Genomic DNA, 15,464 nt, shown 5'->3' with positions numbered 1-15,464 from the left:
GGGAGGCCGGGGGTCAGAGCCTCAAGTCCCCTCCCAAGAGGCAGGCAAGCAGCTGGTAGGAAGGTGAAGGAGACGATGGGCAGCTGACCAACCACCCAGGGAACAGGCCTGGACCCGGCCGGCCGCACAGAGGTGCCCCACAGGCCACACGGGGCTGGCCGCAGCACCATCCAGGGAAGCAGTGCCAGATGACAGTCTCTCCGGGAGGATGGAGCTGCCCTCTGATGCCAAGTGACTCAACGTGTCAGGCCAGGGGCACAAAGAGGCGCCCCGACTGAGGCCCGTGCTGGGCCTGGTGAGTCTGTGCCGGAGTCTGTGCCCCACTACTGACCACAGCACTACCCAGTCTTGGGACCAAGCCAGTTAGCTACCACCCCAAGCCCCGAGGGCTCCTGAACAGAAGCGGTGTCGGTGAGCAGTGGAAGCTTTTTATCAAATAAATCCCTATGCAGATGCTCCAAAAATAAAATCAATAGAAAGCAGCACATGCTTAGCACGCAAGTCAGTGTAGATGTGTACGTGTGAGACATAACAAAGCCCAGACACTCACCATCTCCCGGTTCTGGAGGCTGGAAGTCTGAGATGGAGGTGTCAGCCGGCTTGGTTTCTCCTGAGGCCTCTCTCCTGGGCTTGCAGACGGCTGTCATCTCCCTGTGTCTTCATACTGTCTTCCTTCTGTGCGTGTCTGTCTCTGAATCTAAATTTCCCCTTTTCATAAGGACACCAGTCATACTGCGTTAGGGCCACCCTAATGACCTCATGTTAACTTGATGACCTCTAGAGGCCCCCTCTCCAAATAAGGTCACATTCTGAAGTACTGGGGGTTAGGACTCCAATCTACCTTTTTAGGGGGAAACACAATTCAACCTCTAACAGTGTAATATTCTCTTTATAAAAAGTCATTAAGTGAGAGCAATGAATCTCCATCTGAATAGCCATAAAAACTTGAAACCGTAAGTTTTGAAAGACGGATCCAATCATATTTCCACCTCAGCATCCTTTTAGATGTCCTGTATTTTGCTTTAGTTTCAGAATATCAAGGGAAGTCTGATTCTTGGGCCATTTACAGAAGGTAGAAGTATTTCAACAGCTCTGGGTGCAAACTCGGGATTCCAGGAGTAAACAGAGATGGTTGCTCCCGTCTGCACCAAACAAGGGTGGCCCAAGGATGCCCGCGGACGCACCGTAGGGCTGGCATGAGTAGCCTCGGGCGGAAGTTTCCATCACAGCTCTGAAAATGTTAAATAGGTCTAACATGGGATGTGGACGAAATGTCTATAAAGCCAAGACACGCCCCTCATGGAGAGTCTGAAAACCCAGAGAAGAGCTGAGATGAGTTCCCTGCTCTTCCAACCTTCCATTCCTTTACCTGTTCACAGGACGCCCCAAAGATCAAGACGCGCCCTGAAGATGCACCGCTCTCCTCAATACACTGACTCCCCATGTTCTCCCTTCACCGTCCCCTCTGGCCAGAGCCGGACAAGGACTTTTGACAAAGCGAGGAGGAAGACGATCGGAGAGAGGCAGTAACTGTGGCAGCAGCCCTACTTAAACATCTTCCCTAGGGGCTTAAGGAAAGGATCTGACAAAGTCATCACTAGCAGAGGGGGCATAATGGTATAAAAGATCCTGAAGATTCCTATGACCTCCGCCCATCTTCCCCCACTAGTGTCAGTCTGACTCGTGGATCAGAGACCTTATTCTGGGGACTGGCGGCCCCACAGGAAGGGGGGACAGGGCTGGGATTTTTTAGATCAATCACAGGCAGCACATATCCTTCTGCGACTTGATTTTCTCCCCACCCAGAACCTCTCCTTGAATCTCCCTCTGTTGGCACTCACAGGTCTCCATATTCGTTATGGCCGCTGTACAATAATCCAGAGTTGAGACATGGTGCCTCCTTGGCCCCCATTAAGAGCCAGGCTGATCTTCCAACTCCTCACTCTTAGAAATGCTGCAGCGGGACCAGCACGCCACAGAATACGTGCATTTTAAATGTTAACAGGAAATGTCACACTGCTCCCAAGGTGGCGATTTACACGCCACATCATCGCTGACATGCTCCTCATTACCCACCCCTAACTTCAGCCTAAGCTCGGGCAGAACACTGGGATAACTGTCTCATAATTTGCATTTTCTTGAATCCTAATAAAGTCCAATCTTTTCCTAAGTTTTTGGCCTTTTGTATGTGTTGTTCCGCAAACTTTCTGCTGTACCCTGTGTCTCTCTTTAAAGTGGTGCGTTTATTTTCTTATTTGTCTTATGGGCTCTTTACACATTCTGGACACAAACCCCCTCATCTGTCCGATATGGTGTAAACTCATTCTCTTCATCCGACAGTCTGAATTTTCAAGTGGGACATCCAACCCTCTACACCAGGAAGCACAAAACTGAGTCCTGAGTTATTGTTGTTGTTGAGAAAAGGGGGGGGCAGTACACACCTGAAAGCGAAACCCTCCCCCTCCTTCAGAACCTTTGTCATACAGGCCGCAGGGCTCTGAGAAAGGTGGGGATGGCCCACTCCACGCGGGGCACTGCAGGGCACTTCAGGAGGTGGTGACAGGAGCACCCCGCCAAAAGAGGGGTCCAGAATGAAGGGACGGGGAAGGGCCAGACTAGACAAAGCTCATGGGGCCCTCCCTGGACCCCCACACACCACGCTCCTCCAAGGGGGCACCCTGGGCCTCTGCAACCAGGACCCAGCTCTGCGGGGCTCCCTCTTGCTCCGAGAGCCCACGGCTTTGGGAATGCACCTGCTGCAATTCAGAGCTGCAGATCCAACGGGAAGCCCGGGGTCTGGCTGAAGGCCGTTCTGACGGTGAAAACCAAGGTTAACGGGCGCACCTTGCCTGGACCTCACTGCAAACAAACCACGTGGAAAAGGCCATTTTCCAGAGAGCTGGGAAAACTGGGCAGGGCCTGGGCATCAGATGATGCTTGCCTGAGAAAGAGCACTGAGATTATATGGAAAACCGTCCTTACAGTTCGTGCTGGCGCATTACAGGTATAAATTCAGTGGGCCAGGGGAAATGAAACAAAGTAACAGAAGGCGGAACTGTGGAAGCTGGGTGAAAAAGAGATAGGGGTCACCTGTCCTAGGCTACTTTTATGTATGTTTGTGAAGTTTTCTATAATAAAAAACTAAGGAAAAGCATGTTAGGAGTTCTGGCGATCCAGAAACTAGACTAAGATTTGGTGATTTTCAGTCCTGTCCAGGACACGCTGCCTGGCCTCCAAAGCACGTGGATGCCGCCCCTCCCCTCCCCGTGTGAGGTGTGACACCACTTCTAACAAAACTAGAACCGTTTGAGTCTTTCTTCTAAGAGAATTTGCTGAACTCTCTTGTTGATTCCAGTGGCTACAGCCACACGTTTGTACCAGTGAACATTTTTAGTTTTTTATTTCAAAATAATTTCAAATTTACAGAAAGGTGCAAGATTCATGCACAAAACTCCCCCAGGCCCTTTACCAGATTCACTAGTTTTTCACGTTTCACCCCATGTGCTTCATCACCCCTCTCCGTGCACACTGTTTTCATTCTGCACCCCCTGAGCAGGCTGCAGACACCACGCCCTTATCCCTTAACATGCGCCGTATGCCTCTCAAGAGCAAGGACATCTGCTTACATAACCTCCACACAATCCCAAATTCAGGAAAGCTAACTGTGATGACACTTTTAAATAATTTACCTCCTCGTTCCAACTTCATCAAATGCTCCAATGAATCCACATGAGTGTGTCTTCTCGCCCCGTCTGGAATGACACTGCATTTAGCTGTCTCATCCTGGAGCCTCCTTTAAGCTGGACCCGTTCCTCGGCTGTTTCTGTCCTTCAGGACACTGATGTTTTCCACTGCAGGCCAGGTGTTTCATAAAATGCCCCTCCATTTGGGCATGCTGGGTTTTGTCACCATCAGATTCGGGTTCTGCCTCCCCAGCTGGACCACAACCTAAGGATGTCCTTCTCGGAAGGACGACGTCCATCTGCGCGCACTGGTGGTGCGAGCCTCGGTCACTCAGTGTGGGGGACGGGCAGTTTCTCTAGTCTACAGTCACTAATGGTCCCCTTGCATAGAAGGACTCTGAGGGAAATACTTTGAGCCATGAACATTCCCATCAATTAGGTTCAGCATTCACTGACAACTCTTGCCCAAATCAATCTGTACAATTTATTCTTGCAAAATGTGATTTTTCTAACTTACCTCAGATTTCTTAGTTGGCATTTTGCTGTAAGGGAGAGTCCTCTCGCAGTGCCCTTCCATTTATTTATATAATGTAGCAGGTTAAATAATATCCCCCCAAAACTCATACCCACCCAGAACTTCAAATGTGACCTTATTTGGAAACAGTCTTTGCAGAAGTAATGAATTAAGGATCTCGAGACGAAATCATCCTGGATTTAAAGTGGGCCTAGGGGGCCGGCCCCGTGGCCAAGTGGTTAAGTTTGCGTGCTGCGCTTTGGCGGCCCAGGGTTTTGCTGGTTCGGATCCTGGGCACAGACATGGCACCGCTCATCAGGCCACGCTGAGGTGGCGTCCCACATACCACAACTGGAAGGACCCACAGCTAAAATACACAACTATGTACTGGGGGATCTGGGGAGAAAAAGCAAGAAAAAAAAAAGAAAAGAACATTGGCAACAGTTGTTAACTCAGGTGCCAATCTTTAAAACAAATAAAAATTAAAAAAAATAAAGTGGGCCTAAATGCAATGACCAGTGTCCTTACACATACGGGGTGGGGACCAGCCCTGTGGCCAACTGCTGAAGTTCACACGCTCCACTTCAGCGGCCCAGGGTTCACCGGGTCGGATCGTGGGCACGGTCCTACACACCACTCATCAAGCCATGCTGGGGTAGCGTCTCACACAGAAGAACTAGAATGACCTACAACTAGGATACACAACTATGTACTGGGGCTTTGAGGAGGGGGGAAAAAAACAGAGGAAGACTGGCGACAGACATTATCTCAGGGCCAATCTTCCTCATCAAAAAAAAAAAAGCATACTTAAAAAAAGAAGAGGAGGGGACACACAGAGACACATAGAGAAGAAGGTCATGTAAAGAGGAAGCAGATATCAGACTGATGCTGCCACAAGCCAGTGAACGTCAGGAGCCACCAGGAACCAGAAGAAGCAAAAAAGAATTCTCCCTCCGGGCCTTCAGAGGCAGCATGGGCTGCTGACACTTTGATTTTGGACTTCCAGTTTCCAGAACCATGAGAGAATCAACTGATACGTCACCATTATTGTGATCACTTATTTTCTATCACAAGAACATGCTCTTGGCTCGCCCAAGCTGGTTTAGTTTCTTTAACGTGTAACAGTATTTAGAAACCAAGGCCTGGGCACTAAGAGTGCTCACTGCTAATGAGGCGCTAGGAAATAACTGTAAGGTATAGGAAAATACATATTTTACAAATCATGAGCTTACAATCTTAACATAATACATACTGTGTATCTTGTATACATGTGTGTGTGTATGTCTACGTATATACATGACATCATGAGTTATACCAATCTCTCCAACTCCAGTCCAGCCCCTCCAGGTTCTTCCCAGCCTTCCCTCACTCCAAATTTGCATCTTCCTTCTTCCACAGCGGGAACACTGACTCCAGCACTATCAACACACTTCTCATGTGCCTAATCCCACAACTCATACAAAACAGTTTCAGAATTGCTATATCCACACCACTATGAAAAACAAACCTACTAAGAAAAATGCAAGATCTGTTTTCAGGTTTTGTTTTTCAATCTAGACTGAGGATATACAGTCAAACTCCTGGGTCCACATTCACATGAACGATGTTTCTTCTCCGTCACTGTAGTCATGTGACATTTGCAATACAGTTGGGTTTATTTACTTCCCTGAATTCAGGTTTAGGTTCCTGCTATCTCTAGTGATTTAATTTTATTTTTTGAACATGCAGAACATCAACATGTTCCAAAAGTCAAAACTATACAAAAAGACATGAGACTAAGCTAAGAAGAGAAGAAAACTATCTTAATATAATAAAGGCCATACATGACAAGCCCACAGGTAACATCAGACTCAACGGGCAAACGCTCAGAGCTTTTCCTCTAAGATCAGGAACAAGACGAGGGTGTCCACTTTCACCACTTCTATTAAACATGGCATTAGAAGGCCTAGACAGAGCAATTAGGAAAAAAATTTTAAAAGAAATAAAAGGTGTCCAAAATTGGAAAGGAAGAAGTAAAATTATGCCTGTTCACAGACGGCAGGATCTTACACACAGAGCTACAAAAAGTCTATGTGAGCCAATAAATGTATTCAGCAAACTTGCGGGATACAAAATCAACAGGCAAGGATCAGTACATTGTATACATTAACAAAGAACAATCCAAAAAGGAAATTAAGAAAACACTTCCGTTCACAATAGCATCAAAAAGAATAAAATACTTAGGAATAAATTTAACCAAGCAGACAAAAGACTTGCACACTAAAAACTATAAACCATTGTTGAGAGAGATTAAAGATCTAAACAAATGGAAAGAGATCCTGCGTTTGTGAAGTAGACTTATGAAGACGTCCATACTACCCAGAGCGATCTACAGATTCAGTGCAGTTCTTACCAAAATCCCAATGATGTTTTTTTGCAGAAATGGAAAATCCATCCTAAAATTCAGATGGACTCTCAAGGGATCCCAAATAGCCAAAACAATCTAGAAAAATAAAACAAAGTGGGAGGGCTCACACTTCCTGATTTCAAAACATACTAGAAAGCTATAGTAATCAAGACAGTGGATAAGACACACACACACACAGACCAGTGGAACAGAACAGAGAGCCCAGGAATAAACCCTACATATATGGCAAATGACAAGGGTGCCAAGACCATTCAACGAAGAATGGACGGTCTTTTCAACAAAGCATACTGGGAAAACTGCACATCCACATTCAAAAGAGTGAAGGTGAACCCTTACCTTACACCATATACAAAAACTAACTCAAAATGGATCAAAGACCTAAAACATAACAGCTAAAACTATAAAACTTTTAGAAGAAAATACAGGGGAAATCTTCCTGCCACTGAATTTAGCAATGATTTCTTGGATATGAGACTAAAAGCACAGGTAAAACAAGAAAAAATACATACACTGGACTCATTAAAATTAAAAACTTTTGTGCATCAAAGGACATCATCAACAGAGTGAAAAGACAGCCCACGGAATGGGAGAAAATATGTGCAAATCACGTATATGATAAGGAGTTAATATCCAAAATACAGAATTCCTACAACTCAACCAAAAGAATCCAAACAATCTGATTAAAAAACGGGCAAAGGATGTGAACAGACATTTCTCCAAAGAAGATATAGAAATGGCCATGAAATACATACAAATGACATAAAAAGATGCTCAAGATCACTAGTCATTAGAGAAATGCAAACCAAAACCACAATGAGGTACCCCTTCACACTCATTATGATGACTATTATCAATAAAACAGAAAATGACAAGCAGTGGCAGTATGGTGGTTCCTCAAAAAGTTTAAAGTAGAACTACCATAGGATCCAGCAATTCCACTCCTGCGTACAGACCCGAAAGAACAGAAAGCAGGGACGCTGGAACAGGTGTCTCTACAGCCATGTTCATAACAGCATTCTTCACAACAGCCAAAAGGTGGAAACAACCCAAATGTCCCCCAACAGACAGAAAAACAAAATGCAGTGTATATATATATGGGGTGTGTGTGTGTCTGTATGGAAAGAAGTATTACTCAGTCTTAAAAGGAAAGAAAATACTGACACATACTACAACATGGACGAACCTTGAAAACACTACACTAAGTGAAAGAAGCCACTTACAGAGAGACAAATGCCCTGGAATTCCAGTTATCTGAGGCACCCGCGGGAGTCAGTTCAGAGACACTAAGTAGCATGGCGGTTGTCCTGGGCTGGAAGGACAGGGAATATGGAGTTATTGTTTAATGGGTACAGAGTTTCATTTTGAGGAGGAGAAAAAAGTTCTGGGGATGGATGGTGGTGATGGTGGCACAGCAAGGCAAATACACTCAATGCCAGTGAACTGTACACTTGAAAATGATCAAAAGAGTTTATTTTATGCATATATTACCATAATAATAATAAAAAAGATCTCAGGTAACTTATGTCACTTTCTGCTTTCTCCTTTCTGTGTTTCTTTTGCGGAAGGAAACAGATGCTCAACCAGCCAGGCCCCCATCCTGCCCTGCACCCTCCCCTCGCGCCCACGGAAGACGGAGCTCTTGCCGTCTCCATCTCCTCCTCTAGACCTACCGTGGCCCCCAGTCCTTCACTACACCGGGCTAGAAACGCATCCAATGTTACACAAAGACTGCCATACGGTGACCTGGGGGTTCCCTCACTGTCAGAACGAAGATTCCCCATTTCCAAATGTTCTGTAAGAGTTGAAAACACAGAATCACATCCTAAATAGGGCTACAAGGTGGACTGCCCCGAACGTGCCCGAAGGCGTCCTCAGCCTGCGGCGCCCCGCTCCCTCCTAGTCCCTCGGCTGTCCCTCCGTGGGCGGCTCACCTTCCAGATGGAACCCGCACGTCCCCACCCAACTCCTCATCGTGCCCAAACTCTACTCATTCTCCTTTCCAAAGCCTGCTGTCTTCCAGGAGCCAAACGTTGTGTGCGTCCTCCCCTAGACTCCTCAGGGTTGAGTGACTTCTCCTCCTGCCTCAGTTTCTTCAGGATGCTTCTCACCCAGGACCTTTCCTGGGGATTCCCCAACAAGTCCAACACCAGGCCCCTTGATTCTTCACGCACCTTCCTTCTTAGGTACAAACACTACCCCACAACCCCACCAGCAGCTGCCAAGTCATCCCCCTCAAACAGGCTGCAGCAGCCACCCCTGCCCTGCCCAGTCCATCCTGGCCCACCGGTCCCGTCCCGAACCCCCTGCCAGCCAAGATCCTGACGCTCCTCACTGCACACCACTTCCCTGCTCCAAGCACCGAGCTCGGGGGCTTTCAGTTCCTCTGCCCTCCTCTCTCCTCAGCCCCTTCCCATCTGCACACACATTCCACGAGTCCCACATGGCCAGTCTCATCTCAGATCTCCTTGCCCGCCGGCAGGAAGGCCCCACCGCGTCCCAGCTGATGCACGTTCGATTCCGTTCCCGTTCGGACTTGACTCTGAATCCGTCATGAGCACGTCCTCGGTGTCATCTCTCTTCTCCCTCTTCCTCCGGCCCTGTGATCTCGGTCTCCACGTGGGAGCCTGCGTTTGCACCCCGAAAGGTGCCTGGCACAGCTCGGGGGCCTGACAGGTAAGCGGGGAGGTTTCCTGGGCCTTTCCCCAGCTGGTGCTCTTCACATCTGCACTTTCCATGACATCCATTTCCTTCCACCACTTGAAGAGCTCCCACTGCGTCAGCCTCAGCCTAATTCAAGTAAACAGTCGCCACTATCCTCACTTCATGGGCTTTTAATGGCCCTGAAGCAGGGTGCCGCCCCTCCCAAACACACGCACACACGCACACGTATGTGTGTGCACACACATGTTCATATTGTTTAGCCCCGTCTCCAAAAGGTACATGCAAATGCTTAAAAACTAACATTTCCCCCAAATCGGCACTGTCTGGTATGCAAGCACAGCGCTAAGGGTTTGGTGCCTTGGTCATCACACATCTGCTAAGCCCCTCTCAGGGCAGGGCCCTCGAGTTCCACAGATGAGAGTCAATCCAGTTCATTTTGCCTTCCAATCTCCCGCAGTCAACAAACACAACTCTGAGCAAAAAAGGTGAAGCCCCTCCTTGCTCTGGAGTCTACAAGATGTTCTTGAAGCAACAGTGACAAACACTCAGACCCTGGAGAAAGAGGAGGACCAGCTCTTCCAGTGGTGGCAGCCACAGCTTCCTGCAAGGATGGAAACGTCCTCTCTGTGAGTGGGGCCACCGGCCACATTCAACTACTAAAATGCAGCTTGCAGGGTCAGGGAACTGAATCTTTCGTTTCATTTCAGTTTAATTAATTTTAACCTAAACAGCTACACATACTTAGCAGCTACTACGCTCCACAGCACCAGTCTACAATGAGGCTATCTGTAACTCAACTGCATAGTGGCTTAACTAGCCCTCTGGGAGGGCGCTGGGGTGTGGAGACCATCAGGCGGGAGCATTTTGGATTTGGGGAAACCCTCCCCCACTCAGGAGGCCTTGAAGAAGCAGCCACATTCTCCCCAGATAACATCTCAAAAGTGACAGAGTGCTTACTGAAGCTCATTCCAATGACAATTAAAGACACACATACCACTTCCCCCTGGAACTCAAGACATTCTAGAGGACGAGCCACTTAGTATAATTAGGCTAAATTTTTTTGTAATTATTTCCTTCCCTTTGGCTTTTGATTTTTTGCTTCTTTCAGAGACAGAACTTTAAAAAGAAAAAAACAGACATCCCAAAAATGGTGCAGACCACACCAACACAATTCCCTATTTTTGAAAAGCTTTCTGAAAATTCCCAACATTGTTCAACAATTCTTTGGCCACTCTGTTAATATGATTTTAAACAGATCACACCCCAGACATATTTCATGACAACTGCACAGGCAAGCAGAGCTGTCCCGCCCTTCTTTCCAACTTGGCAAGGTCCTCGACAAAACCAAATAAATACACACTAGAAGAAAGAGGCTGGTACAAACCCCAGCCAGTTGCAGCCATAATTAATGGGCTGGAGCTACTCTTGTTGCTTAGATTTTTACTTCGAAACTCAAGAAGCCAGCACTACCCACTGAACTGCGAACATTTCTGTTACAGCACTGCAGTCGAACGACACAAAACCAAAGAACCCAGAGGGTCACTGAGCAGCGTTTTCAAAACTAGTCCTTTTCAACCCAACTGTCCTTTCACGAAATTGCTACTGCCCACCCGAGCAAAATCCAGACTTAACCGGCAAAGCTTCCTCTGAAAGCAGAGCCCCTGGTTACTTCGCTTTGAAACCTTTCATGCATGATACTCATGGGGTCCACTTGGCAGTCACTGCAGGGTCCCCAAAGAAGGAAATCTCTTAATGATAACTTTCTTTACCAGGAACAGAGTCACAGCCGGTAAGGAGCCCCCCGTGGGGCACAGCAGGGTAAATCCAGCCCTTCTGCACGTGGTAACCACAGGATGCTGGGGGAGGGGGGGAGGCCTATGGGGGGGCCCCTGGGGAATGGACCAGATAAACACCAAAAGGCCTCTGACATCAATGAATGATTTAGAAGATGGTTATAAACCCGGGGTAGGGATAACACTCAGTAGGCCACTTTCTTTTCCCTGACTACAACTTGGAATTGAGCACTTAGAGCTCTCCCAGGGAAAAGAGTCACAGAGTACACAAACTTCCTGTACTTAATCAGACTGGCCGGGGGGCCGAACACAGGGAGGCCAAGCCCCTCACACCCTGTCTCCATTTCAATCATAATGATAACTTTCCACATCCTGGCCTCCCGTGGAATGCATTTTAAAGGCGCGCCACTTCTCCAGTTGAAATCTTGCTTTAGAAATCCCCCTTTAGGGGATTAATCTTCCCTACCAACCAGATGGGCCGTTCCCCTACTCCTGCATTTCTATCCCATTGATCTTGGAAAAGATTCCAACGGCAAGAGCGGCGTTAAGCCCAGACTCTGCCAGGCTAAAATGTCTCAGAGGTTAAACCGAGGCTGCACGTTTACGGGGAACACGTAATTCACCACAAATCACACCATAACAGAGAGTGACACACAAACGCCAACTGTGGCTGTACTTTGACCAAAGAGAAAAAAGGTTTCACAATAAAAACAGAAATGCAATATCACATTGCCTCGTAAACGGGCAGATCACCGTCACCAAAAACTCCCCCTGGTAAACGCATATTTTTAAACCCATGTTGCTTTTTTGCACGCAGAATATCAAGCAGATTTCTTGTCCATTTTCTAACCATGACTTGCTTTACTAAGGAAAAGTTCAGCCTCCCTGATGAGAGCCACTCAGCAGTCTCCCACCGCAGGACACAGCAGCTTACACCGGGGGTCCCACGGCCGGCTTGTGCAGGGTCTCAGGATGGCGTTCTCCATCACGCAGACGCAGGGTTAAACTCACTCCCACCGTTAAAAACGGAAACATTTCAGATGTGTGCTGCTTCCCTGCTTGGTACACAGCCATAATAAGAAAAACATGTTGCCTTGCTATATACACAAAAACTTTTCTTTTTCCACAAAGTCTTCTTATTCAAGATGTTTTCGTTTATTTCCTTCTAGAAGGATCACTATCATTATTTATTATGACCACCACTCCAGGGATCTGGGCCAGAAGTAAACACTACTCTGTCGATATGGGGGGGAAGGAGGACCCCCAAACCCCCACTCGCAGCACGTCCCAGCCTACCCTACCTAGAAGGGGCACATAGTCCGCAATCGGTATTCATCTCCTTAGAGAACAGAGCCTTCTATAAATATGCAGAATAAGAATTTACATATCCTTTTAGAATAAATACCCGTTCCCTGTTTTCACATAGCAACTCACGTTTAGTGTACAAAATACACTCAAATTACAGGGATCCCTCTTCACAGGAGAAAAGATGCCTAACACTCAAATCTCCTGTAATCACAAAATTGTTCTTATATCTTAAATATGGATGATCGTATTCTTTGAATTTTCACTTAATCTAGCATTCCAGAAGGAAGAGAATTATAAACAGCTTTCCTACTCCCTCCCCTATAGAGGTTATTATTGCCTTACTGGAAAAAAGAAAATTAGGGTCCAAAAATTAAGTAAATTGACTCTGGATTGCTTTGTTCCTCAGAGATTTCTTAAATTCGAACGGAAAGGAGGGCAATGTTTCAACTTCTCCACCCTGAAACGCGAGCAACTTTCCCGGTCTTGTTAAGACCTCGACGTAAGCAGGAGACCCCTCACCTTTCCTGCTTCGCCCCCCTCGAATTCCTGCCTACGGCACCTCCCCCGCAAACGCAACCCAAACCGCCCGCAGCCCCACGTCTGGGAGCCCGAGTTTGGCGGAGGAATTAACCCCGGCGTGGCCGCCAAGCAAACGCTGCGCGAGCGCACGTCGAGTCCCCGGGTTTTAGCCCCCTCCTGTCCCCCTCCCACAGCGCAGCAAGAGGAGCCTGACTCTAAAGGGCAGAGGGGCTCCTGCGGGGCTCTTGCGGGGCCAGGGATGCAGAAATCCACAGGGATGTGGTGGAATCCCACAGACTGACTTAGAATGTCCTACCTCACTCACCTTTTCAGCCTGCACCCTGAGCGGTTTATGCTTTAAGGGGCAGAGACATAAATGCAAACCCCCAGCCAAGTCAAGTAACCAGGAATGTTCGACGTGATCAGCATCTGCTTGAACGGCCCCCAGGAAAGGCCGCCCAGCATTCCTGATTCGGAGCACCGGTCCCTGGAGCACAGTGGGCAGTAGGGCTGAGCCCCCCCGCCCCCCGCGCCGGTCCCCTAATGCTCACCTGCCCGCAGGAATGCGGGGAGGGGGTGCGCGATGCATGCGGTGGGCGACGCTGGAACCCACTCACGGGTAAGGCGGCGGCTCACATCTCTAGGACTTGAGGCGAACCTCCTCGGCCTCCAAACCTGGCGCACCGCCGCCCTCCCCACCATCAGGGTGCCCAAATCCGGCCAGGCGGCGCGCGGGCTGGAGGTGCTTCCCGGTCAGGCCGATGTGGGCCAGCGCAGCCTCCACCCACCCCAGGCCGGTCCCGCGCGCCGCCTCTGAGCCTCGCCGCAGCTCCTGCGCGCCCCGGGGTCCACGGAGCCGAGCGCACGCAGGGCCCCCGGGGGACAGGGGGTGCCCCTCGAGGAGAACGACACCCAGGAGCTGAGCCCGCCCTCCAGCTGCGCCTCGTCCCTGGTCCCAGGTCTAAGGGTGCAGCCCGAAGGCGGCTTGGCCCCCAACAGCCCAAAAGCAGCCCAAGGACCCCCGACCCCAGGCACAGGAAACGCTGCCTCGGCCTCCTCCCGGAGATGGGGGAGGGGGAAGAGGACCAACAAAAGGGAAGCCAAGGACCCTTCGACCCAGAGGCAAGGGGTCGGGAGCCCCCTTCCCCGGGCCTCGTCCGACCGTGGCGCCCACCCTGGGGGCGACTCCGGGGCAGATGGAGGTCCCGGGGGCCGGGAGTCCTGGAAGGGTAACCTTGGGGAGTAGGGCCGAGTCAAGGGCCTGAGAACCTGGGGACACGTCGGCGGAGCCCGGGCCGGGCCGCATCCACACTCACAACCCTCGGAAACCCCCGGCGAGGGGCGCCCCGCAGGCGCCGGGGCCGCCCGCCCCGGCCTCTGGAAACACTTAGCCGTCCCCAGAGCGCGCCTTATTGGAAGCAGCCCCGGGCGGCGGGGCGCCGGGCGCGGGCCGGGGAGCCGGAGCGAGGCGGGCGCGGGGGGGCCTGCCAGGCGCCCCTCGCTGGGGGCACGGGCGCGGAGGAAGGGACGGACGCACGAGCCGCGAGCCTCCCCCGGCGCACGGAGGCGGCAGGCGCGGGGCGGCGGGTCCTACCTGAGGTCCGGGGCACGGAGAGCAGGAGCGCGGCGGCCGCCCAGACGGCGGGGACGCACAGCAGCGGCAGCGCCGAGCCCCGGGCCATGCCGCGGGCCGTGCGGGCCGGGGCGCGGGAGCCACCACCCCTGTCGGCCGCGCGTCCGCTGCTCTGTTTCCCGGGCGCTTCGCAAGTTGGTCCCTTTCGAGGAACTCGTGGCGCTCCTCCTCTCCCGGCCCGGATGCGCCGCGAGGCTCCGGCCACGGCGCGGGCTGGCGGCGAGGCTCCGGGGCGCGGGCTCGGGCGTCCCGCCGGCCGCCGGGACGAGCGCGGGGGGCGGACCGCGGGCGCGCAGGAGGCAGGGTCCCCGGCTCGCCCGCCCCGATGGGCAGCGCGAGACCGGCGCCGGCGCCCTCTGCCGGAGGGACGCGCCTGCGGCGGGCGGGGCGCGCGGGAAGCTGGGGGCCGGCACCGGGGGCCGCCGCTCCCTCCCCGGACGTGCCTCCGGCCTGCGCCCCAGGACACTTGGCCGCAAAGGTGGCGCCTTGGGGGCGTCCAGCTAGACCTGGCCCGGGCTGCCCTCGCCGCAGAGGCGCCCGGAGCAGTTAGCACCCACCTTCAGGGGGCGGGACCCCCGGAGGCCTGGTCACAAATCAGTAACTCAGGACGACACTGCGCCCCGCCAGCCTCCACTGGGGCAAATCCGCGGCGCGGGAGCAAGAGAAGCGAGGGCTTGGAAAAAAGAAACGTTTAAGGAAAGAAACAGGCTGCGTCCCCGCCGGCGCCCTCCGGGACAATCGCGTCCCTCCACGATGCTCAGAAACCGCTGGGAGTGCAGCTGCGTGAAGGGAGCCCTCAGGAGCGCGATGCTATCTGAAGCCACTGCGGCTTTTGGTTGACTGTTAAAAGCAAATTGTATAATTTTACCTATTAAAGGCAGAACACTATTTGTTCTCTGCAGAGCCCCAGAACATGCAGAAGTAATTTGCTTCACTTGTAAAAGAC

The 15,464-nt window shown here is 50.9% G+C and overlaps 1 protein-coding gene across 6 annotated transcripts in view; it reads right to left on the bottom strand.

Annotated features, from left to right (window-relative positions):
* The window catches only part of ROR2 (receptor tyrosine kinase like orphan receptor 2), a 204,003-nt gene extending 189,143 nt beyond the window's left edge, over window positions 1-14,860 (bottom strand). For 4 of the 6 annotated variants that reach the window (XM_070248805.1, XM_070248806.1, XM_070248808.1 and 1 more), the window contains exon 1: window positions 13,437-13,602. In XM_070248805.1, coding sequence (XP_070104906.1) covers window positions 13,437-13,587 — 151 coding nt within the window. In that variant the 5' untranslated portion in view covers window positions 13,588-13,602. Of the gene's footprint in view, window positions 1-13,436; window positions 13,603-14,479 lie in introns of those variants that run through there. The other 2 variants (XM_023627543.2, XM_023627544.2) reach the window with 2 other exon arrangements.
* Between the last annotated feature and the right edge of the window lie 604 nt (window positions 14,861-15,464).

This window comes from Equus caballus, chromosome 23 (genome assembly GCF_041296265.1).
Source record: "Equus caballus isolate H_3958 breed thoroughbred chromosome 23, TB-T2T, whole genome shotgun sequence".
Taxonomy (NCBI): domain Eukaryota; kingdom Metazoa; phylum Chordata; class Mammalia; order Perissodactyla; family Equidae; genus Equus; species Equus caballus.
The sequence above is the reverse complement of the archived record's forward strand: the minus strand, read 5'-3'. Positions and strand labels throughout refer to the sequence as shown.